We start from the raw sequence: 26,982 nt of genomic DNA, 5'->3' as shown, positions 1-26,982 counted from the left end.
GTGTTGAGTTGGTCCCAATACAAACTTATCTGAAAGGGCCTTCGTTAAGTATGTCTTCAGAATACAAAGACGATTCTATTGTATATAAATTCGTAGCCGCTGCTGTATATTCGAATATCTTTAGTAAATTTACTTCGACTTTGCATGTGAGTAAGTTAATTTCCTAGTTTGCATACGTCTCTATGATATAGTCATCCGATCTTGGTGAATATTATAACAATTATAGTAAACTAGGAAATGAATAATAATAATCAAATCTAATATAAAATTCCTGTAGTATATAGAAGTTTACATTTTAGCGATATAGCTGATACAGACGGACGTTTGGCTATATGAACTTTTCTCGTCGTGTTAATCAAGATGTGTGCATTCCTTATATTGCTTCCTGCCTTTCTGACCGAAATTGATGCACTGTTTATGGAAGGGCTTTATATAAAGTCGTTGTTACCTAAAGTTGCTTAATAAATTTACATATTTGTAGATTCTTCAAATGTATATAATCACCTATCACCTATCATTCGCTTAACACGATTACTTTTAATGACTATATATTTGGTTCTATCTCTTTTGACACAATTGAATACAGTAGAGGGACAAATTATTCGGCCCAAGCGAACACTCATTTTTTGGCGTAAAATAAAATTTTCAATCCCTAAATAAAACTTTGTCAATAGAAATACGGGAAATTTAAAACACTACTAAACATTGGCAATATAGTTGGGATCGAATCAAACGACATAGATATTGCTTTAAAAAGTTCTCAAGACCCGGAATATATTTTCACTTTAAGTACTGAATCGGAATATGAGAATTGATATGAGACCTTTTTGAGAAAGCTTTTACTGTGGAATCTCATGTTACTGATCTGAATTTAAAAGAAAGGCAAGCGAATTGGAAACAATCATTTACAAAAGATTATTTTAACACGAACTAAAAACATCTACTGAAAAATTAAAACATATGAAGTTCACAAACTTTTTTTCGATAATAAATTCTTTAAATCTTGCATTTTATAATCCTTCTTAAAAGGAATCGATACAACATAAATTAGATGATATAAAAATATCTGCTCATTTACTTAATGGATTCTAGCAGGAGAAATGATCTATGTCAGGTTCTACAGTCTAGTACAAGAAAATCACATAACCATTATGGAATTAATTGTTTCAAGCAGTAAAACTAGATAAAATAAAAATTTTCTTTAGTCTCCGAGAAAGTATGGAATGTAATCCCTTATTTTGCAAGAATCAAATATCCTGGGCATATATCTATAGTTGATATAGATTATCTTGTTGATCATTTGAATTTATATATTTGTTTTAAAGTTTTCGTTTTCCTTCACATTTTCATTTTATCATTCTCAAATACAATTTTCATAATTACATAAAATCTAATTTGTAGCTGTTGTATAAGGTTTTCAATTTTGTTTTTACTTTTACTTTTTTTTTTTTGGGTTTTCTGTTTGTTTCAAACTAAAAATTTGATTATGTGTTGATGAGGGCGATTCGACAACATCAACAATAAAAATATATTTAAAATTATTTGTTTATTTTTTATCTGTTTGAATGGGATAACTTAAAAACAAAACTTAAGTGGCTGACTTAAAGTTAATAAATCATAAAAAATCTGGGTTATATAATAAGGCCTATGCATTTAATCATTAATTAATCAGTTATTACTCTATATAGTTGCGCCCAATTAACACAAGAACATACACACACACACACTCACTCACTCACACACACACACTCTCTCACGCATGCAAACGCACAATTTGTATATAATGAATATATATACGATTTCCAAAGAGGGCCAATTTTTTAAAGTTTAATCATATGATCAATAGGAAAGTGTTTAATCATTTCTCTCACACGCTTTCTGTTTTGGTGTTTCCTCTTTTTATAGATATTTTACATAACATTTTGTTAAAGTCTGCTTTGCTTTTTTGTAGTTTGGTTTAAAATAAAAATAAAAAAAAATACACTAAAAATTTCTGTAAATTTTTCTTTTTCATATTTAGAATTTTTTTTTTTTGGGCAAAAGTTAAAACAAGTTGTTATTATTATTATTGTTTAGAAAGAGAAAGTGAGAGATACTAAAAAAAAAGCAAAAAATGCAAAAATGTTGGCTTGTTGTTGTTGTTGTTGATCTTCTTCATTTTCTTTTTTCTTGTGCGTTTTCTGTTTTTTTTTTTTTTTGCCACACGAGTCAGGTGTAATTATGGCCAGAGGAAATTGTCTATGAGTTTCTCTTCTCCTTCCTCTTGAACTGCGAGTAACCGATGATAATAACGATAACGATGATGTATGTGGCTGCTGCTGGTTAATGCTGGCTGCGATGGAACTTAAAAATCAAAACTGACGCCTCCATCACCGAATTGGAAGAATGAGCGGAACATTTGATTTGGATTGAAATCAGCTGCAAAAAAAAAAAGAGAATATATATGTTATTATGTTTTAGGGGATAATTTTGAAGACATTTCGGACTAACCCTGCTCTGATTCCTCAATATCTTGTCCATTGTCGTATCTAGCTTTTTTACGCGCATCCGACAGTATGGAGTAGGCCTCGCCCACCTCTTTGAATTTGAGTTCCTCATCTTTCTTCTCCTCGACACTGCTATTGGCATGCCTATCGGGATGATGGACCAAGGCCTTCTTACGATAAGCCTTCTTAATCTCATCATCGGTGGCATTGCGACCAATGCCCAAAATTTTATAGTAATCCTTTCGTTTGGACTTCTTTAGAGCGAATTTCGCTTCACGCAATAGACGCCGGATTTCGGGCAATTTTTCCAATTGCAATGCCAACTCATAGTCGGCCACAGCCTCCTCGAACTTCTCCAGATCACTGTGGCAGCGGGCACGCAGGAGTAAGGCCTTCAGATATTGAGCATTCAGTTCTAGGACACGAGTGCAATCGGCAACAGCCTCTCGTTGGTTTCCAATGCGCGTATTGACCAATGCTCGATTGTAAAGCAATTTCGAGTTTATCTCCTTATTGTGAACATCGATCTTCAAGGCATCCGTATAGACAGTATGCGCCTCGCGATATCTACTCGACTTGAAGAGCATATTGCCGTTCTCTTTCATCTCTTTCAATTGTTTGCACTTGTTGCGCATTTGCTTCGACTTGAAGTGATCGGGATCCAATTGTAAAGCACGTTCGAAATGCAAAATGCCCTTTTCCAAATTATCCGTATAGTAGAGACACAAGCCACGCACATAAATCGCATCGGCCGATGTGGTATCCAATTTCATAACACCCACAGCAATATCCAAAGCCTCATCACAGCGTCCCAAATAGGCCAGACATTCGGCCTTCAATAGGCGATATCTAAAAAGGGATACCAAGAAATTAGTTAAAGTGTTTAGAACATAACTTAAATCGACCGAACTCACTTAAGACACGCTGGGGACAATTTGAGAGCACTATCCAAATAGTAGACCACATTGCGATAGGCCTGTGTATCATAGTTAGTCTGTATGGTGGTCTCCAGTTGACGCAGGGTTCCCACTGCCTGTTGTTCGCCATTAACTGCCGTGCTCTGGGGATCAAGTTCGGTAACCGTCTTCACTGCCTGCTCCGTGCCAATGATATCGCCCAGGGCCAGGCAACATTTCGCTACACGAACGTAGGCCTTCTCGAAGCTGGGATCAATGCGTATGGCATGACGAGCATCGGCCAAGGCGCTGTTATAGTTGAGCAACATCATGTAGCAGGCAGCGCGATTTCCGTAGTAGGCAGCCGAGTCCGGGCATAAGGAGATCGCATCCGTATACAATTTGAGAGCATTTTGATAGTTTTGAGCCTTGTATTGGTCGTTGCCCAGTTTCTTTTTCTCTTCAGCAATGCTGCAAGTAAAACAAAAAGCGAAACACAAAGACGGTTAGTTGTTAAGTTGGCATAAAAGAAAATGGGCGGAGGGGGAGTTGTCGTCTATGGGCTATACATGTAATTTGAAATTTTAATTTTATGAGCGTCAACAACAACAAGCAAAGACGAACGACAATAGCACAAGAGAGCCGCAGGGAAAAGCCTTTTCTTTAAGAAAATGGCACAACAAAAAGCAACAGGAAGTAATCCGCTTGCTGTGTGGAGAGCCACAGTGGTTCAAAAGTGACGGGAAACACTCCCAAAACATTTCCCGTGCTTACTTACGGGATCTAAAGATTTTCCTATAGATTTCCTCGGATTAAAGATACAATGAATGTTGTAAATCCATTTCTACCTTTTGATCTCGACCTCACGTAAGTAACCTATTTAAACATTATCTTTAGAAGCCTTTTGGAGTTACCTTTAAAGGTCATAGAACATTTTACAAATTAAAAAATAAAGTTTGATTATATTTGTAGCCAAACTATGGTTACAATTTCTTTGCAAAAGTAGAGTGAATATTTTAATTTTAATTTTCAAATATCAAGCAAATACTAAGGAACATTCTTTTACTTTACGGATTTCAAAGCCGAACTGCTTAGGTTGTATAATTTTCGAAAATTGTTTGAAGATTTTCATAACCTAGAACATCTTGGCTTAAATTGAGAAAATTATAATTCGAATAACTGACAAATGTGACAATGTTTATTGGACTATGACAGTGGCCGATCCTAAGGGAAATTATGCAATTTTTCAATTCCAAGACGTGGGTCTATTCAATATCCAAGAACGACTTTCCTCCCAAAAGAACCGACTCTAATAATCTTTTCCGTGTTAGTTTTTTAAAGCGTTAATGAAAAAAGCGGCTATTTGTCTAAAAATTTTGCAGTTTTCTAGGACCTTCCGACTCCAAACTTTCCCAATATTTCCAGGAATTCCAATTTGCCATATCTTTTGCTTTGAATACTTTTAAATTTGTTTGTTGACATGATTATCTTGTCTTTCTTCGAGCTATCGATCCCCAATAGTTTTTAGTGACAGTTTTCATACTTATATTCCTACTCCTAACTCAGTGCTATGCAATGGATTAGGGACAAGCAAAAAGAAACAAACTAACAATCAGATCTAACGTATATATTTTTAAGCGGTCAGTATATGACATCTATATTTCAATCATGATCAAGTTAAACTAGTTACCGTAAGAAATTTAGATAGTGGTTCTTTAACCACTGTAGGAATAGTAGCATAAGTGCAACAACCCGGAGTCCGGACTCAAATGGGCCAAGAAAGAAGGAAATTATGGTGCAGCCGCCGTCATCATCCATACAATGGTCGCCAATAGGGCGACACTAATGCCAGACCGAAAAAAAGAAGAAAAGCTGAAGGAAATGCAAAGAAGAAAACCGAAATCGCAAAGCCAAAGAAATTTCAATCATCCCACTCCACCTCCTTTTTCGTGTCGCTTTCAATCCTCCTCCTACACCTATCCGACCAATTGTTGGAGTTATGCCAGCGGCAGACAGGGAAGACAAGCAGGATGGGGGCGGGGCAGATGAGTGTTTACAGTATTTTTCATTGCATAAGTGTCGTCATCGTCATCATCGACGATGTCGTTATCGTACTTAGTTGTTATTTATATGTATATGGATGGAATGAATGACCCATTAAAAAAAACCCCAGAATAATGAAAATGAAAAAATTTGACATATTTTATATATTCGAGAAATCATTAAGAAAATGCTCGAATTGCGTGAGGATAGAAACAAAAAAGAGTCAACAATTTGTTAAGGGTTTTTCGTGTTTGTTTTTTTTTTTTTTTTTTTTTTGGCAGCTTTTCAAGCCCTGGAAAAAAAACTTTTAATTGCTGCCATAACTTGCCGCAAAGAGGTCGCAGCCAAAAAAAAAAAAAAAAAAGAATTAGACTTTAGGGGGCAATGACAGGGTGAGTAGTGGATAGAAGCCAAAGATGGAGGGGAAGGGAGACACTTCAGTTAGCAGCAGTTTGCATAACAATTAGAGAAAGCACCATAAAAGTCAAATTTTGTGCGGTTCGCCATTCCTCGTTTGATTGAAGAAGAACATTTGCCAACAACTCAAAAAACAACAGCAACAAAAAAGTAGGCAAAGTCATTTGCATTTTCACAGCATAAACTAACAAGCGAGCAAGGAGCGTTGAGAGTTTACCCTCCTCTACACGGTGGCTTGCCAATTCGCATTTTGGCAAACAATATGCCACATCCTATCATCTAGCCAGCCAATTTCGATAAAAAGTCATTTGAAAATTGCATAAAAACTGATGAATATCAAGTTTAGACACACACACATATACCCTACCCTACCCTGCATCATGCCGAGAGCAAAGTTGATACAATAAATTGTTTGATGACTTAATCGTTCAAAAGAGATTAAGCAAATTAAGCAATCAGATTAGTTTTTAATCTTTGGATTCATCTATAACAGAATGATTCAAACTAATAGATATTAGTCCTTTTGTGAAGAGCTTTACTTTAATGAATGACGTTTTAAACTATTGAGTTAGAATTACAATTAAGAGTAACAGTTTAAATTTCATAAAGAAAGTAATTTCGAATATATTGAGTAATTATAAGTTAAGGATATTGCTCTTTTTGTACAAAGCCTCCATAATACTGCTCTTTAATGTACAATGCCTCTTAAACTGTAGCATGAAATAGTGTGGCTGCACTTTTAATAGCGCAAAATGCCAAAAATTTAGTAAAAGTATGTATATTTAACATTCTTTTTATGGCAAACTACTAAACAAATGAAATCAAATTCAAAGTTAATTAGATACTTAAACTTCACGTATAATAAATCCATAGAATGTGGTTAAATAGTCACATTTACGACAAAACTAAATATAAGTAGAAGTTCAACAACATTTCAATAAGTTCTGAGCTCTTTTATCTTTATGCAAACCAAATAAAACGAACTTGGAATACCTTTATAGTTTATTTCGAATGAAATAAAATAAAATTACAAACATAAAATGAAATGTTTAACAAATGAAAGTTGTAAAAGTATTTTGTGGCAGAACAAAAATGGACTACAAAACAAGGTGATTTTTTCGTTCAGGTCCTAACAAATATACCCTTCTTCTATTTTCATTCTGTCAGAGGAAGAAAAAAATTTGAAGAGCTGATTTAAATTACAAGAACATGAAAGCCAAAAAGTCCAGGTTAGATAAATAAAGCGGAAAATGGAAAGCAACCTCAAAGCAAACGAATGGCGAATTGCATAGATGGTAAAATGGTAAAAGAGGCGGAAAAAATGCAAATTTAAGTACCTGTATACGAAACGTGTCTCTATGTGTGTGTGTGTGTGTGTGGGTTTTGGTGTGCTTCAGGTCAGAGTAAAGTTCAATGCGCGATAAGCGGGCGAAGCGACTTGAATATTCGAAGCGTTAAGTAATGAATGAGAGACGGACAAGAAGAGGCAGACAGCAAAAGAGAGAGAGAGAGGGGAGCTAGAGAAACTGACTAATATGGAGGAGAAAGGGTTCTAAAGTTTCATGAATATGTAAAAATATATGTGTACGTTGACTGCGTGCTGACGATGACGTTGTTTCCCCTCCTTCCCCACAGTGTTCGTCTTCATTTCACATTCATCCATTTGGTTAGAAGCAAAACTTTCCTCTATGCAAAATAACATGTCAAACTGTCGAATCAACTTATCAGTTGAACAATTTGATGGTTGCTTTCAGAAAAGTTGTCAAAGATCACAGTGTTTGAGGGACATAAATTTGATTTCAAAAATTAGTCTTTAACTAATTACTAGATCTAAATATCTACAAGAGATTCCCAGAAAATCATATGTAATTTGTCTTTAATGATAGAATTGATAGAATTCAATCATGCGTGCCTTCTAAACTGTGGTGTAAAATAGTGTGGCTGCATTTTTCAATGATTCAAAACCACATATATAGGATAAATTGCATACATTATGGAGTTCCTCAGGTTTGAGTAAAAAAATGTATTTAAAAACTATGTTTTTTATAACTGTATTGAAAAACTTTCTCTCAAGCTCGAGAAACTCTATAAATAAACAAAAAGGTCTTTAAAAACATATTTTATAAGTACCAACAAATGATTCTTATCGAATATTTTGAAAAATTGTAGCAATTAACCTGAGAAACTTGATTTTTAAAATAATGTATCGTCTTTTTCGAGCAAAATGCATTTCTGAATAAATATTTTTTCATTTTTAATTTATAAAGAAAATTATTGAAAAGCATACGAAAATCATTTAAAGTTGCGGTAGAGGAACCGAGATGTTACTATTTAAATAGTTTAAATTATCTCAATCACTTTAAACTTCAGTTTTAAGCTTTTGCACTTTAATTAGCATTACTACTACTCCTTACGCAGCTCATTGTTGTCTATTTTATATACCCGATAGTGAACCACTTTAATTTAGTTTAACTTATTATGGTTAAAAACTATTCCTTTGTTTGCACATTTAATATCCTTTTCACGAGACAAAACTTCGGAAACTTTAATTTAGTTTAACTTATTATGGTTAAAAACTATTCCTTTGTTTGCACATTTAATATCCTTTTCACGAGACAATTATTTATCTCGGTTTAAACCACTGTGGATAATACACGGCTTTGCTTAACATTAGCTTCGTCCTGTCACATCAAATTTACTGTTCTTCCGGTAGCTGCTTTTCGGCACTTACCGCGGCAGAAATGTAAATTCCTCCGAACTCATATACAATTTATTGAGCATGGAGAAAGAAGTCAGACTTTAAATTCCCTTTTGTTTCAACATATATGTACATATGTATGTGTATGTATATATCAGACATCAACTCGTTGCGTTACACTTGAAAAATGTTATTTCTTGAAACAATATCACACGAAATTTGAACAATTGTCACGTAAACTTTTTGGCCAATTAGTGTCGTTATAGGTTTTTATTTTTTTTCTTTTTGGAAAGTATCAGAGAAATGCAAGAGATGGTTAATGATGGTTTGGTTGGTTGGTTGATGATGGTTGTGCTGGATGGTGGTTGGTGGTCTCTCTGGGAGCCAACGGAAGCGACTGATGTTGATGCTGTTAGCGATGATTTTAATGCAATGGCACGTAGTGCAATATCAAAGGAGCGAAAGACTCGAACGACACGAACACAGAAAAAAAAAAAAAACGACAAGCGAAACGAAACGACGAAGACTCCCAGAGACCGAAATGCCGGCATTGCAGCAGCCGTGTCAGTTGCAGCCAGGCGACTGCTGTTTGCCTGCTTTTTGCACGCACTGTGCGGCACACAAAAAGAAACCAAAGAGAACGAAAAACCCATTCAAAGAGAGAAAGAGAGAACGTTGCATGAATAAAGCCAGGGTAAATTCGCTGCAGGTGGCACTAACGATGCATCCACCACCCACTTCTCTTAAACTCACTAAAAGCCATTTGTGTTGGTCAATATAACAATAAGGGGTACTTTGAACTCGATGATGACTTTATTTAATACCCTCACACAATATACACAAATTAATGGAGCTTTCACCTCTTACATGTGTAAGTGGGAGAGTCCTTTTGCAGCAACACTAAGAATTCTTCATTTTACGATAATAACATACTTAGATAAACATTTACTAAATATGTTCAAATTATGCAAAAGAGAAATACAACACAAAGACACATATCTATAATATGAGGATTTAGGTTTGATTTCCAAAAATTTTACTTAAGGAAAAATATTTTTATAAACCCTTTAAGTATGCAACATTTATTTTCTTGCCTATAATATACAAAATTTAATCTCATTTAGTGGAGATATTTAGTTTATATATTATAATAAAAATACTATAAATAATGAATTTACTAAACTAAAATGGAAATTGGCTAGTAAAAATTGCGGCACAGCAAAATTGTTTTGATTTACCTTTGGATAAATTAAAATTTAAAGAAAAGGGTTTCTAATATAACTAACTAACTTCAGTATATCGATAATTCCTACAGTTTATCTATTAGGTTCTGAGAAATTAATATTTTCTGTAACTTTTGTTTCCCTAAAAATTCAATCTGCTTAAGACTTTTTTGATTTCATAGCATTTAAGTCAATATATATCCTTAACATATTCTAAAAATGATTCAAAAACAAAAACAGATAGAGTTGATTAGCTTTTGAAATAAAAGCCAAAGCTTTGAAATTCCTTAGCACCAAAATTTTTAAATTTTGACATTGAAATACCTGTTAAGTATAATATTTCGAAAGTCGAGTTAGTTAGAATGGTATTCTGAAGCAGTTATTCTAACTAATATTCTAGCTTTTCCAAAATTGTTATTCTAACCGAAGCAATGGGTATTAAAAAACTTAATCTTTGTTAGCATGCTTATTTAATATTAATTCAAAATCTGTTTGCTTTTCACAATTAAGCTTCCTTTGAGGGCATGCTCTGAGTTGCCCTTCATTTTAAGCTTTTGTTTTTTAAGTATTTCCGCATAAGTTCTGTAATCCATTTGCTCTGATTTAAAGGGCATTTACCAAATCTTTCAACGCCAACCTCAACCCACATCAATAAGGCAACAAGGAACAAGCTAAAGGAGGAGTAAAAGCAAACGAAGAGGTAGCAGTTTCAGTCATGGACATGACCTGCCACAAGATAAAATTGGTTGCCACAAAAACAAAAGTTCTCTCACCTCTTACCACCAATCATCCTCCGCTTCTTTATCGTCTGACTCACTCTCTTTAATATACCATGCACCCATAGGTTGAAATGGTATATTAAAGTCCCCAAAAGGCAGAAGCTTTCCGACCCCATAAAGTATATATATTCTTGACCAGTATCAACAGCCGAGTCGATCTAGCCTGGTCCGTCTGTCCGTCCGTATGAACCAGCAAATCTCGGAGACTATAAAAGATTGAGCCACCAAATTTGGTGTGTAGACTCGTGTAGTATGTAAATCTGTAGAGTTGCTTTTAAAGTTGACCACGCCCACTTTCGCCTCCATAATTTACAAAAACAGTTTGCCTGTCGCAACCAAATTCATTCGTTTTAGGAATTTCTACCAACCTATCAAATTTTATTGCAATCGGACTAGAAACTTGCAAAATATACATTTGAACGTATTTTACTTGCCGATCCAAAAAGGCGGAGTTGGCCGTAAGGTAGTGGTGGATGGTGCATGGTGTTCCAAAGTCGGCGAGACGACTTACCCATGTACTTACTTCATTTTAAGGAAAGTTTACGCACAGTAGGTCAGCCAAATGCTGAACCGGAAATGAATGCTGTGTGGAGACATAATGGCAGCCAAAATGGGAAAAAATTGTCAATATAAACGACAATGGGGAATATAGAGCTACAGCTTAAAGGGGGGGAAAAACTTATCAAGTTAATGAACCTAGGCCAAGTGACAATTGTTGAAGGGAGTGTCAAAAGAGGAAGCAAAGTGTAAAGCAAACAATATGAAATACATAATTGATTCTAGCCTGACAATAGCATCATAATAATGATGATGATAATAATCATAGTAATCATCATCATCATGTAGAATGGACGAGTTCGTGTTCTATTGACACTTGCTTCAATTGAATTTATGTTTACGAGTTTTGGGTCATTGCTCGAACCATTATTACTTGGATACTATACACTACATGGCCATTGGATGAGAGAGGGAACAGACAGAGAAACCGAGAGAGAGAGAGAGAGAGAGATATGTTTGTATTTGCCAGTTGTCAGCTGAGTGCATATACAAATATAATATCTACTATGCACATACTTGTGTGAGTGACTGTATGTGTTCTATATTTATGGCTACAACAAATATGAATTTATGTTTTGGAATGTATTTCATTCCATATACCATTTATTTCTACATATATGTGTATAGGTAGTATGTGTATATGTAATTTAAGTACATTTGTCACGTGCTTTAAACCAAATGTAGGACAAATTTTCATCTGAAGAATGCAATAAAATTTTCAATTTTGTATTTTGCACTTCAACACAATTTTCTTTTAAATGAATTTGCAATTGCATTCTCCCCATTTGCCTAATGCTCATTTTCATCTGATAAATTTCTTCACATTTCCAACATTTGAAATACAAATTCAATTTCTTATCGATTAGTTACTTTTCTATTTCTTTGGCAACTTTTAAAAGTACATTCTACGGATCAAACTTTCCGTTTTAATTACATTTACACGAAATGTTGTTAAGAAAACTTTCAAGACATCATTTACTTGTTAGATAAAGCTCTCTATAGAATTTTGTCTTTTACAACTGTGTAAATGCTTTCATTTCAAGTTTCAGGTTAAGTTTTCTTTAAGATTGTTTAATATACATATATTTGATTTCTAAAAGGTTTTGGAATGTTTTAATGAAACATTAGATTTAAATACATAAAACATAGTCTGAATCGGAAACGGAAACAAAAATAAATGTGTTTAATCTTTTTTTGAACCGATTGCTACCATTTGGCTTTTAAAAATCAAGCAAACCCACAGTTTACTTCCGATTACTTCCTACGTCCTGTGTATGTAGATTCGCTAGTTAAGATAACGCCCACCCAATAAATGAAAAAAGTTCATAAAAAGGGCGTATTAGCTGGACTAAGCCAGCGCGAGTCCTTTAGCAATCAAAGAGCCAAAGTTTTGGGGACTAAATGCAAATTTGAAGTGCAAAAGTGAAGACAAGATTGTAAATCGGCGAAAAACTAGAATATTTTCAGTTCTCTACAGATAGGAGCTTTTTGGAAAATATTCTACAAATCTTTGAAAACTATTTGTTGGCTAATTGTTGGCAACTAAGCATATTTAAAATGGGCATCAAAAATAGTTAATTTTGGGATTTTGATTGACTAAATTAAACATAGTTTAATTAAAACAAGATTTATTAGAATACTTTGCTGTTCTTTGGTATTTTTCAAATTGCAATTAACAGAATTAAAAAGTTTTGACTAAATTCGGCTGAAATTCGGTGAAATTGCAGATCGGCTAACTTTTCTACCTTTTCATCTCTTCTAGCTCCTTCGTGATTCTTAATTGTCACCAACACGATTCTAAATATGATAGAACTTATAACTGCATTGTAGATAGTTTCGAAACTATTGTTATATAATCAATTGTGGCTTCTTACAGGCTCTTCCCTTGCCTAAGCCTCTATAATAACGTATACGCACTGTGTTTCAGAAATAGTAATAACAATCATTACTAACAACTGCTTTTTAATTCTTCTAAATAGTGTCATGATGAGGTTGACTACTTTATACTAAAGATCGGCAAATTTAAAAATTAGCCTAACATTAGTTTAGGGTAGTTCCAGCAATATCGAATACATTTCTAAGTATTATGAAGCGGTAACTGTGGTTTCATTTAATTTTCAATTTCTTCTAGAAACTTTACTTAACTTTAAAACAAACCTCTAAAATCTCATTTGGGCAATAATTACAAAGAAAAACGTTTAAATTGTTTAGATGAATTGTGAAGTTCTATTTTGAGACCTAATGTATTGTCATTTCACTACACATTATGATTTTTACACTTTTATACATAAAAGTAATGCCCAAATATGAATTTTACATAAAAAATGAAACAATTTTGCTTGCTAAAGGCATTCAACTCACTTTAAGCTCATAGACAAACAAATATTTGCTTGGTGTGCTAACAAATTGCACTCATAAAAGTGGATCATAGCTTCTTGAATTCATAAAGTATGCAAAATAAAATAGTTTGTTTTCAAAACTATGTCTCTTTCTCTCCCTCTCTCTTTCTCTCTCTCTCTTCGTTGTCTCTCGATGTGTGTTTGAGTACCCATGTGAGTCATTTGTTTGAAACAAACTGCAATAAAATGCATACAAAATTTAATGCCATTGCAATTTAAATGCAATCTGCAACGCCTACAGCCAGTTGCAGCCACAGCAGTTAAAGCTGCAACAACAGCAGCATGAGACAAGGGGAAGGGAGCACATTAAAACATTCATGTCGGGCCAATAAACGACACACCCAAAAAATGAAAGAAAAATAGCAGAAAAGACAACAGAAAAATAAAAATTATAGTGCGGTAGCCATTTGTACATAATTTTTTGGTTTTTGAGAATTTGTCGTTGGAGCCACACTGCGACCCAAATGTGTAGCCAATCTCCTGCCATGCCGTCGACATAGCCAACATATGTGACCTACCCTAGAGAAAAAAGTGCCCAAAGAAAGAGATAGGAGAGCAGTAAAAATTGCTCATACAGTTGCCTGACATTTAAAAAAGCGAAACGGCGCATCTGCTTTTCGTTTACGTACACTACAAGCCATTTGGCGCATTCGCCTTGGTGGTCATTGCACTTTTCAAGCATGTGAAGGGCATACGCCAAATGATTCATTGAGATAGTTTGAAAATTATCGGAAAATTAATCTACTTAACAATTCATTTTTTTACATTCAAAACAGTCGCCAAGAATCACAATTTCACTTATCTTATCATTAGTTCGTGGAACGCCCAACAGAGATATCCAACAACTTGGTTAATTCCATTATTCTTGGAAGAGCCTATTGTCGTTTAAGCCTGCACGCAGGTAGTCCATTATAATGGAGTACTCAATCAAACGTCAGACATTTCATAAACTATGCGCACCCCACCCACATGGGCAAAATTTTAACGAAATACATTTTGTGGGTGTAAATACAAAAAACTACATTGACCACCATTTAACACACAGCTAAACGCATGTAGTTGGCTAAGGAACAGTCCAATTGGCCAGTGGAAAAGTAAAGAAACATATTGTGAATAGACTAGCGCAACATTGTGTTATATGGAGGGACAGAATCTCCTATTATAGTAAGGAGACCATCAATTAAAGAATATAATCGGATGTACACAACAAAAAAAAAAAACGGTAAATTTAGTTGTTTTTGCAAATTTTAAACATTGAATTTGACAAATATCTGTGGTGATATTGTTTTCAGCGCAGCTGTACTTCTTTCGGCCCTGGGTTGACCTGGGTTGTTTAAAGAAACGAGACTTCAAGCCGAAAGGTTATTAATTGGATCGATCTTGTAATGGATATCCCTACAGGGAATCGAATTAATGCGAAAAAACCAATAAAATCAATCAAAATCATCAGTTTAACAATTTCCGAAATCGTCTGCTATCTAAGTTAGATAGAATGACGTCGTTTATATTAATAGTAATAAGTGTCAAATGTTGATGGGACTCTTTCAGTTGAAGAGCGACAAAGCCAAACGTCACAGACCATCATAAAAGGCTACAATTAACATAATCTGGGCCCAGTGGAAAATCCTACAAGCCTTTTATTGTTTTTTTTTTCTTAGCAAGTAAAGAAACCATCTTAGAAGAGTTCATAAGAAAAATTGTTTAAGTAGACAAGTGGTCTATAAGCAGTTTTCCTTATGTGCGCTGAGAACTGCTTGATGTGAATACAGCATAAAATCTGTTTTTGATCGAGACGATCCTCAGGCCTTCTTATCAAGGAAGAAAGCAGTTTACTAATTTGAAACGTAGGCACTTTCTTTTCTGAATAAACTTTCTCGAGTTAAACATTTATCAAAAATAATACGAATAATTTCACTGTTTTGGTATAAATTTGGATACAAAAGCGTGATTGTTTCATTGTATTATACCCCAATATTGTTCTGGCCAAGTCTCTTAAGAAATTCCGGAGCCTTGCCAACGATGAGTTTTGTAAGGAATATCCCAAAGCACTAAAGATACCATTCGATGTATCAATTTATAAAAGAAATAGCATAATAAATTGTTACGAGTCTCTTAAGAAGTCCCCGGACCGAGAGTAAACCAGGAAGAACAGAAAGAAACGTATAGGCCCATAAATTTTTCATATAAAAAAAGTTTGCTATTTTCCATTTACTATTTCAAACCAAAGACTTAATAATTTAAGTCGACTAACTTGTAGATTAAAGACTTGTGTTTTATTCCAATAAATTGCTTATCACACAATTTGAATAAGTGAGGTTAGAATTCGCACATGTGAAATATAAATGTACATAAATAAATGAGATTACATAGACATGGGATATATGTATATACTATATATTCAAGTAGGGCACTCTTTTTCAATTCCCTTTCTTTCTTTTTGTGGTCTTATGTTTCGTTATTATTTTTCGTTGTACAAGTATTTTTGCGGATTGGGTTCTTTTTTGCTTTATTCGTAAAAATAGAACCGAGTGCGATAAAAAAAAAAAAAAAAATAAAGAATAAAAGAAATTCTGTTGGCACTTACCTAAACATTTTCGTTTAGTACGATAACTGAATGGATTGACTACGTTGTATATTTGCTATCACAATGAGCACTTATTCGTATCATATATATATTTTGGCCTCCTTATCAAGAAGACAAATATTAATACCCGCTATATAGCTTTGATCACACCCTGAGAACTGATTTTGCACACTTTTTTCTGGCTTTCAATGGTGTTTCCTTTTATTTCAATGGCATCGAAATGAAATTATACTCGAGCATATAATGGAGAAAACCACAAGCCATAAATTTGAGTTGAGTAATTTTATTTGATATTTATTTAAATATACATATGTCTCATATATATGTATTTTTTTTTGTTTTGACAAAACAGTCGCAGGGAAAACGAGAGAGAAAACCCAGAAACACCAAACCGAACCCAAACCGACCGATTTGATCCGACACTTTGACGGCGAGCACACGTCAAGAGCCAAGTCAGAAAACGCACTGCCAAAATAATGCAGTTGGCCCAACGTGGCGACGTTGTCGTCGTCTTCGTAGTCGGTTATAAGAGTTTCTGCAGCTACAGCTGATCGTGTTACAAAGAGCTTACAAAGAGAAGAAGAAAGACAGAAAAAGAGCTGAATGTGAGAAATTGTAATTTTCATGGCTCGTAAAAAGACCATCTCAGAAGAGTCTACTAGAAAATTGTCTTTGTTTTCTGTAGATCATTAATCTAAGCAGTGTTCTCTATGTATTCAGAACCGCTTGATGTCTGTTGTTGATCGAAACGATTCTCAACTCGAGCCTTCTCTTACAAGGGTGAAAGCAGTATAATCGTTTGTATTGAAGTGCCAACTTCGTTTTGTGAGCTTAAAATTTATCAGAATTAATATGAATCATCCGTTGCTTTAAATACTTTGACCTAAATTGACATATTTCCATTTTTTATGGATAAAAATAAGAGAAAATTTAAGGGATTTCATAATTCCACACACTTTATTAAAAGATATAGATGGTGAAAGACATTTATCGTTTATGGAATCATAGCTTTAGTCCAAGCTAAACTCTTTGTATACTGAGAATCAGGACTTAATCGACATTTTCAATCCAGGCTGTGACATCCAGGTGCCAACAAAAGAGGTAAGAGGGTCATTGGGTGTCCTCTAATCATTTATATACGAATTCTTTTAAAACTGTTACAAATAAAGTTTCCCATTATAACATCCAGCATTGCCATTGACAGCTCCATAAACTCATATCAGCTTTTCAAACGAAAGAAAAGGCCGGAAGCATTTTCATGCCACATTAAATGCACAATTTCCCTATCTAAAAAGCTTATGAGATGAGACGGCGGCAATCTTATCGCGGCCATTTAAGCAATTGCTCTGAAAACCTCTTCTAAAAACCAGTCTAGAAATAATTTCATATCACAAAGCTTAAATAGCTTGTCATGGCGACACCGCCGCGTAAGATGACGCGTTTTTTGTGTCTACTACAAAACATGAAGAAAAAAAAACCCGAGACATGGCCAAACACTTTCCCAAACAGACAGCAAAAAGAGATTGTCTATGTGAATATCCATACTTTATGGGTAAAATGCGGGGGATAGTGGACAAGGGGAAAGGGGACTATCGCCGATCTGGTTTCCATTTCACCTTGAGCCATTTGTGTGTCTGTCTGCTTAGTTTTCTTGTTTTGTTTTTCTTTCCTGTGTTGGCAGCTTGTAAATTACAAGTGGCGACATTTTTACAGTTTCACAGGTACTCGCAATAGTTTTGCATGCCATTATAGTTTTACAGTCCATACTCTTCTCCCACCCAATTGAGGATTTTCTTGTATTTTATTATCTAAATATCTTTCTTGTACAATTTTCATGAAAACAACAAAAAGAGAAAAATTTAATTTCTTGTTGTTGTTTGTTTTGTTTATTTGTTGGGATTTTTAATTGCCTTGTTTTTCTCTGTGTGGAAACTTTCACTGAATTTTTGTTGTTTTTTTCTTCTCTTCGTAGGCTTTTGTGGTTATTGCGTGTATTTCTACTGATTGGCAGCAAATGCATTGCACTTGTTGCCTATTGAGGGCGGGGTAGGGGCGGTCAGGGGAGTTGGTGGTGTGCAAGTGTTTCGGAAACTAATCTTAACACAGTTGTTGAGAGTAGAAATATCAAAGAAGTTAAATTCGGCTATGCCGAAGTTTATATACCCTTGCAGTCCTTGACAATAATAATTTCACATGTTCAAAATTTGTTTTCTGCAACTCAATTCATTAATATACAAACAAAACAATTTTACTCTTCATACTATGTACAATTTGTTCTTCTTCTTCCCTCATTCCCTAAGCAAAGCAACGCACGCATACACATACAGTTTATGTAGCGTTGCGTCTGTGTGTGTATGCATGTGCTCTGTTGATTTGATGATGACGTAGTAGGCAGCAAGCAGAGCTGCCGGCAGCGATTGAACCGATTTATATAGACTGTAACTTGTGTTCTATTTATCCGATCAGGGTCAAATTTTGGGATCTGAGATTTTATATCAAATTCTATTATATTGGTGAATTTCATGGGGATACTCCAATTTTTGCAAAAATTTTTGTTCCAGAGCTATATGATATAGTAGTCCGATCCCAAAGATTTTCATACTTTATCTCACCCGGGTAAAAAAAAGCTCCCAAAAAAATTTCATCCCGATAGCTCTTAAGATGGCTGAGTAAAACGCGTACGCACCGACGGACAGACGGACAGACGGACATGGCTATATCGACTTAGCTTCTCATGCTGATCAAGAATATATATACTTTATGGGGTCGGAAACGTCTCCTTCTGTGCGTTACAAACATCTGACCAATTTTATAATACCCTCTGCAAGGGTATAAAAAGGAGAGGATAAAGATTAATTTGTAATTTTTAAAGGAATGATTTAATTTTTTTTTAATCCACAGAGACAAAAACTATACAACGACCTGTAATATTTAATTACTTTTTTTGCTTTGTTTTGGTTTTATGAATTGATTTTATATTTTCTGGACTATTTTTCGCATTATTTTTCAAATAGAAATTGAATAAAAAACTCAATATTAAAACAATTTGTTTAATTGAGGGTCTATTTCTATCCTAACCCGGAATTGTGTTGCTTACTTCATCGGTTACGTAAGGCTTACTTGGTAGACAGTATCGATTCCAAATATACAGCGGTATCACAGAAATCTCTAGAGATTTTAAGGCAGTTTTTTGAAAATCTACCAAATCAAAGGAGTCGGTTTCATTGCTAGAAATATCAGCTGTCACGATAAACGATAGTTGCTATTTCATTACTACATTTTCGCACTTGTTTTTGAATTGTAGCAATTGAAGCAGAGATGCCAACTTGGTACGTTTTTTCAAATCCAAAAATTGTGATATTTTTTTTAATTTCCAGCAGGTTGGGCAAAAGCTTTATATAGCCATGTCCGACCGTTTGGATCAATGCAGACTGTTAAAACTACAGAGTTGAAATTTTGCATTAAGTCTTGTATATACTAAACGATTGAAGTTTGTACTTTCAAAGAACATTTTTAATGCCCTGTGGTCGCTTTCAAGTCATTCAAATATAGACACTCCCCTCTAATCAATTAGAAAGTTATCAAAGTAGTGCATCGTTGCACAACTTATAGTTAAGAAATGCGAAACAATCGTTGAACAAAAATTACTGATAAGGATTTGAATATATATTCATTTAGAAAGCTTATCACTAAAACAAAGAAAATTATGAAATTACTAAATAGGCCCTGGAAAAGTTTAAAAAGAATAGATCAAAGATCAAATATATATACACATATATATTGCCGAGCCCATAAAAACAACATTTGTTGGACGTAAAACTAGTCTTCTGTTGAACATTTCTCGTTAAGGTCATGACAACTTTCTTTTTTAATTAAAATTTCATGATCTCCCACTTTTTTGCAATTTTTGTTGTTCTTTTTGCTCTTGAAAATAAAGCCATGTTTGGTTTTATTAAAGAAAATATAAGTAGGAACATTAATTAATTTCAACTGACAAGATGACGACGAGGAATACACGATTCACGCCCTCGCATATGGGTAGCGGGAAGTCAAATTGTTTAAACAAAAAAACCAAAAACAAGAAAGAAAACCAGAGGGTCTAATGCCCCCAACATGAACTTGGTGAAATTTCAAGGAAATTAATTGTGAAAAAATGAAAAATGTGATGATAAGTGGACATGGTACAGAATCAGAAAATATTCTAATAAATTATCAGATAAATAAATAATTCAAATATTTTTCAAGAGTTTTTTTTTTGGAATTTCAAGTGACCTTGCGTTTACCTTTTGAAAATAATAAAAAACAGAAGAAAACCCACACCAAGCTTCAAAACAATTCAGTAATATTCTATTAAGTAATAATCTTGATTAAAAAATTACCTGACAAACAATTAAGTAATGTGATGGAACATTTCTATTGAAGACAAAACGAGGGGCAAGTAAAGTGTGAAGAGATTGCGAGGTAAACGGATCTAACCATAATTAGTTTCTTGCCAAAAAAACTAAACAATAACAAATCAACTCGAATCAATAATTTAATTGACCCACTTTTCCAACAAAGAATTGAAGCTAATTGCATACTCTCGGACAGCTCGTTTAGAAGTTGGAGTGCTTTGCGTGTGTTTTGGCATGATTGGGCAGGGGGGAAAGGGGAAAAGCGAGGGACGACAGACATAAGGCGAAAAAACTTTAGCCATTTTCATGAATTTGGGTTAAGCGGGTTGGTAGGTAGCAGGTAACTAACACTTTTTTGTTGACTTCTTGTAAATAGAGCGAGAACAAATTGTTTAAGCTGCTGCTCAAACTGTAACGTAAAGCTCAAACTATAAGTTTCTGTTTGAAGGTCTAAATCTAATTGCCATAATTGATAGACACATTAAGGTGACTTGCTAACATAAATTCGATAAGTGAGTGAACAAAAAAGAGTTTTTCACTAAACTAAGCAACTGAACATGTTCTTTTCGAATTCTTCCATTGTATTCAATTCTTGACAGATGATTTTGGGTACGACGATTCTGAAGATGAACTCGGTTTTTTGCCCATCGCGTCCAGATTTTGTAAAATATGCAGAATTTATAATATTCTGTATAAAAAACAATTTCTTAAAAGCACAACTCCAAAAATTTCTTTAAATTAAAAAAAAATTAATCTTTGCATACTTTTGGGTGCAAATTTCACAATTTTTAGAACCCTATCCAAAGGGTAAGATATTATGTAACTTGGAAATAAAGTACCTCTATGATTTCAAAGCAATTTACAAAATATCAAACTTAGAAATAAAGTACCTCTTTGATATTTTGTAAATTTTTTTTTCTTTTTACGTATTAATAAACTTAAAACACTATTTCTTGACGTAAGGACATCCCATTTAATGAAGTTGGATGTTATATGAATTTCCAAAAAACACACTTCCACTTCCATTTTCCAAAAAATCGCGGCAGCTCTACCATTTCAAGCATTTACATTACAAAAGACCAACATTATAATGATCTCGATTTCTGTTAAACTTTTTATTTAAGCTAGATATCATTTATTTTATTTTATGATACTAGAATCGTAGGACTTGCCACATGATTAGCACATGAGTTTACTTGATTATAGATCGAAACTTAAAGAAAAACTTTTTGACAGACTTTGAGAGTTAACAATTTCAATTTGTGGGAAAGGATGCGACTTAAAAAATCATTAAAAAAGGTCATCTAGATTTTATTTTGCCGGTTTGGATATTAAATTCTTTTTCTTTTCTGACTACCTGTCTAAATCGACTAATAAACGGGTTTCCTCTGACCCTCTCTGTCTAACTTCTCTCTCTTGCTTTTTATTTCATCACAATTTTGTATAATACAAACGGGTTGAAGCTCATCATCAAGATTCCGAATAAGTACAAACTCGAATGAGTCACACGAAGAAAAAACGTAGCGAAATTTGTTTGCATTTTGTGTTTCTTTTTGGTAATTGTGCCGAATCCTTGAACCTTGTCGAACTTTTTAATTGTTAGACTAAATGCAAAATTAGATAATTGTCAAGGCAAACAAAGACACAAAAAGTCAATAGTTTTTTCTCTTCTTGTTTGTGAGTTCATTCACATTGAAAAGGTTTCCGTGTGTGTGTGTGTGTGTGTGGGCAAAAACTCATTAGCGAATTGGAGCGTGACTGTACCTTGACTTCTTTGATGTGAGGTCAAAATGAACACCTAACATATATTTTGTTTATAAATACATATATACTTTTTGTAATACATATTCATATTTGGGTACTTCATTGCAGGTTCGGGATTAAATACCTTGTTATATTTAATTATTAGTTTTACAAACTTTTGGTATCAAGTTTTTTTTTTATTAACAACTTGCATTATATTGTTGTTTTATCAAAAACAAATATATATTATATTTCATTATCAACATTTTTTTTTTTTTTTGCCTTCAGCGTTGACTCATAGATGACAAAAACAACACAAAATTCGGAAAGAAAGAGAGAGATGTGTGCGTCATTTTGCAACCGATGAATCTTGGCAAATAGGAAATTTCCAATAGTTGGTTTATTCAATTTCCATATAGTGCAAAATGCTCATGGGGAAATGGCAATATATGCGGAAATGCAAAACTGACTAACAATTTCATTTAATGCATTGTTTAATTTGATGCACATTAGAATCGACAAAGTAAACCAAATGAAGCGTTGCGAAGGCAACATTTTAATGGCTTAAATTAAATCTGTGTTTTCTGATCATTTTATTTACGAGATAGGAAGAATATTGTAACTAGTAATAGTCAAGAAAAAAGTTCCCAAAATTTATTAATATGTTTGTTTTTATGCATTTTAGACTTTAATAATAATATTTCAGCTTTTTAAAATATATATTGCATCAGTGCATTTCAGTATTACGTCGGGGTCACCAGTTATGAAAAACTACCATAAACTTGTAGTTTGCAGGGATGACAAATACTGAAATAGTGTAAATTCGTTCTAAAATGGTTTTTATTAATATCCAAAATACTTTGGAGCATAAATGTTGGGAAATGTTTTTTGGAGGCAAATTTCAAACTTTAAAAGCGTTTATTTTGAAATTGCGGCACAGATGCAGCCTGCTTTTGATGACAAGAAGTGCAATCGACGGAGAATGTCCACCATTTTAGTCCTGACCACAATCAGAATGTATGGAACAGAATTCCATCTATGCGGAATCTAAAGCCGGCTTGAACATTCAGTTTAAGACAATCTTGTATAGATTTATCCATGCCTTTATTTTGTTGGACTAACTTTTCAAAAAACCCTCGTAGCAGGATGACAACCAAGAAGAAAAGGGTTTTTCTCATATGTATATATTTTAGGACGAAATTGATCAGAAACTGATCTTGGCTACTTTTGATTCAATTCTGGTTTAGTAGCCAAAAAATGAAAAAGGATTTAATTGTCCAATTGTTTTGTATACATAAATGACCAAAGCTGGATATCAAACTGTAGCAATCGCTCTCAAACTGCAATAGGTAAAATTTCTATGGCTTTACGAACGAAGGGCAGGGAGAGGTGAAGGCTAATGTTTTGTGCATTTGTTCAATATGAATTTTCATACAACATTATTACAGTGCACACAAATACAAACAAATGACAAATAAACGAGTTTTTTGCCCACAAGAACAGAAACGACAAAAACAAAAAAAAAAAAAAAAGTCAGCTAGCAACACAGACATAGAAAGAGATAAAAAATTATTGTGAGACTGAAAGAAAGAGTTTTGCGTGTGGGTAGAGGGGAGCGGGGTACTGGGCTGTTGCAGCTGACTGTGATGGGCGTGTGCGTTGGCGTTATTGATGCTGCTGCCCATGACCATGTCAGAGGCGAACAAAACAAACGCACTGACTGAGAGAGAGAGAGAGACAAACAACAGAGAGACGCGATTACATAAAACCTTATCTAGAATTCCAAAGTTTGACATTGACTGTGCTTAGGGTTCAATTGTTGTTACTTACGTTGCTGCATCCTTGGGTACGATTTGCTCCGCATCGGGCACTTCCTGGGTTTCCACGTCCATTTCAGATGTTGATGAGGTGGTTTCCTCACGTTCGCTATCGCTTATCTCAATGACTTCAGATTCGTCCATGCGGTGGAAGTGGCTATATGTATATATATCGCTCTCTCTGTCTCTCTGTCCTGCTCACAACACCAATAAGAACAATTGCAAAATACACAACGTGGGCGTTAGGCAGCGAGGGGAGGCCGGGACCTGCGGGCGGTATTAAGTCAACTGGCGCGTGTTAAACACTTTTTTTTGTTCTTTTGATTTTATATTTTTCTTTTTCCTTTTCTAAGTGTGCTTTTGCATATGTATGTATGTGTGTATGTGATAATTTTTTTCACCTTTTTTCTTTTGTTGCTTTTGGTATTCACACGCGCGAGTTTGTCAATTGATTTTGTTGCTGTTGTAATATTATTGCACTTATTTTGCGTGTGTTTGTGTGTGTGAGTGTGAGACAACTGCGAATTTTACTATTTCTGATATGCACAAATCACAATTCCAATCAATTTCAATAAAATTTCGACTTGGCCCGAGCAAAAATTACAAATGAAATTAACGACGAACGAGCGATGGCAACAGCGAACAGCGTGCTTGTGAATTAGAGATGGGTAAACCATCGATGCTATATACTCGATAGGGTAAGCATTTACTTCCATGTGATTCTGATTAGGTTAAACGAAAACCATTTTGTTAATGAAAATTACAAAATCAAATAAAAACAACAAAAACTTAGGATGTAAACAGATGGTTTTATGAACAAAAGAAAAAATATGATTGTATATTGAAGTATCGATAAGTCTATCGATATCTTATGTTAAGCCAGCTCATTTCTGAGTCTGCTTATAGAACTTATCGATGTTAATTACAAAGCGGCAAATTTAAAGAAACAAAATAAACGAAATTAGCGTCAGAAAGAAATAAATTAAATTTTTGTTATTGTTTTTTAAAATTTTTTGAATGACAGAGTTAGTCGCTGTAACTAGTAACTAGTTATATTCTTATCGTTTTTTTCTTTTTGTTTTCATTAACAAATAATGAAGAAAGTGGTTGGAGAACTAAATCAATATTATATTAAAACGTGTTGTTAATTATATTCGATCCGTTATTCTAGCTGCAATCAAGTGTAACGAAATAAATTGCTTTTATATGATATCTATTTCAATCTTTTCCATCTTACGCTGATTATGATTTTCTCAATAACTAACAAATCTAAGTTTTCCAAATTTGGTACTTAAAACTGTTTAGTATTTGTGCAGATTATGATTATTTAAAATTTTTGCCACGCCCACATCCGCCTCCATAATTTACAACAAACCGAAATTGTATTAAAATTGACGAGAAACAACCGAAATTCACTATGCGGTTTAAAAGTCCGAAGTTAGCCGTAGGCTAGTGGCAGCGCTAGAGTGCACGTGGGCTTGCAAGAGTGAGATAGCATATGCTATGATGAGATATGTATGTATGTAAAATAATTCAACAACAAATGTATGTATGTCTCCTCAAAATCTGCGGACATTTGCACACAGGTTAAAATGATTTCCTGCGGACATTTGCCACTCTAAATTTCACGCTTTCGGTTCTGCTTTTGACTATCTAGGTTTAAGTATGGCTATATTGTCAAGAATTTTTGTGGGGAAAAGAGGAAATTAATACCAAGTGGTCAATTAGTGGCCGTTTTCCAATTTTGATGAAAAATTTAAAGAAATTTAATATAAAGAAAATAAAATAAAACATATAGTACCTAGTGGTCTCTCTCCCACACATGATTAAGTCACCTGGCACTTTTGTTTTCCGGGTTGGAAATTCCTTCCCAAATTGCTACGACGCAATAGAATGAGAATATTTTATGATGGCCACATATTCAACACGAAAAAGGAGTTTCTGATTGCCACACTTACGAATTCGCAAGATAAAGTTAAAGATTTTGGCTTCTTAATCAGAAGGAATACGATGATTTGGGAACAGCAATACGTCGAGTGGTCATCTCGTACACCTTCATCTTTTGCCTCATAGACCTACGACGGTTGAAGAATTTTCATCTCCTATTTCTGCGTCCAATGGAAGCCTCAGCCACTAAAGGTACTTTGATTTTCAAATAAAATAGTTAGACTGAAAAGAATTTGTTCTTTGGCATATCAATCCTTTGCAATAAAAGAACAAAATTAATCTACAGGCGGCCTCGTAATGAGCACAGCAAAACATTAACGAATTTGTTGTCCTCAGGCTGTACTAAAACTGCGGGAAAATGGTGAAATTTCGCAAAAGTTAAATAAAGTCAGAAAAATTCGGCCTTCAAATGCGAAAAAATCAATTGAGATTTAAAATTATCAGATTCAGTTTTAAAACGCGAAAAACGTTTTAAATTTAATTAAATTAAGACGTTGAATTAAAAATCGCTTTAAATTTAATAACAGATTTTGACATTAAATGTAAAAGCGCTTTAAATTTAAAGGGAGCTGTTGACAGTAGGACAGTCGATGAATAAAAGTGTATCATTATTCTTTAATCACAGTTACAAATGAGTAAAATGTAAGTATTATTAACAAGAAGAATAACTTACGAAAGATATGGTCGAATATTCTTTCTCATTTTAACAGGGTATAGGAATTAGAAAGGCTAAAAGAAAGTGAACAAATTGTGAGAAACAGAAAGCATCATCTGATGGAAGCAAAGGGCAAAGAGGCATTGGAAAAACATAAAAGAATTGCGAAAAAAGTACAAAATGTCGCAAAATTAAAGAAAATAGTTTTAATAAAATTATTTTGCCTCATTATTTGAAAAAAAAAGAAATTTATATATAGTATTGACGTTATTGGTTGGGATGCCTTTGATAAAGCATTGGTGGCATCTAATTGTAAGACAGTAAAAGAAAATTAAGTACAGTC

At 34.0% G+C, this 26,982-nt stretch overlaps 1 protein-coding gene across 2 annotated transcripts; it reads right to left on the bottom strand.

Moving 5' to 3' along the window:
- Positions 1–1,284: 1,284 nt before the first annotated feature.
- Tpr2 (Tetratricopeptide repeat protein 2) lies at positions 1,285–24,708 on the bottom strand. 2 transcript variants are annotated; one of them, XM_068284016.1, is made up of 5 exons: positions 24,439–24,708; positions 24,051–24,304; positions 3,401–3,853; positions 2,491–3,335; positions 1,285–2,418 (listed from the first exon to the last, which is right to left on the bottom strand). In XM_068284016.1, exons 2-5 carry the CDS (start codon positions 24,179–24,181, stop codon positions 2,345–2,347), a joined length of 1,503 nt encoding a protein of 500 aa, XP_068140117.1. In that variant the 5' UTR covers positions 24,182–24,304; positions 24,439–24,708; the 3' UTR covers positions 1,285–2,344. The 2 variants fall into 2 exon arrangements, with proteins under 2 accessions (XP_068140117.1, XP_068140118.1); XM_068284017.1 differs by lacking the exons at positions 24,051–24,304; positions 24,439–24,708 and adding an exon at positions 16,084–16,383.
- Between the last annotated feature and the right edge of the window lie 2,274 nt (positions 24,709–26,982).

This window comes from Drosophila tropicalis, unplaced genomic scaffold (genome assembly GCF_018151085.1).
Source record: "Drosophila tropicalis isolate 14030-0801.00 unplaced genomic scaffold, ASM1815108v1 contig_3, whole genome shotgun sequence".
Lineage (NCBI taxonomy): Eukaryota > Metazoa > Arthropoda > Insecta > Diptera > Drosophilidae > Drosophila > Drosophila tropicalis.
This window is presented reverse-complemented; position numbering and strand designations above follow the sequence as displayed.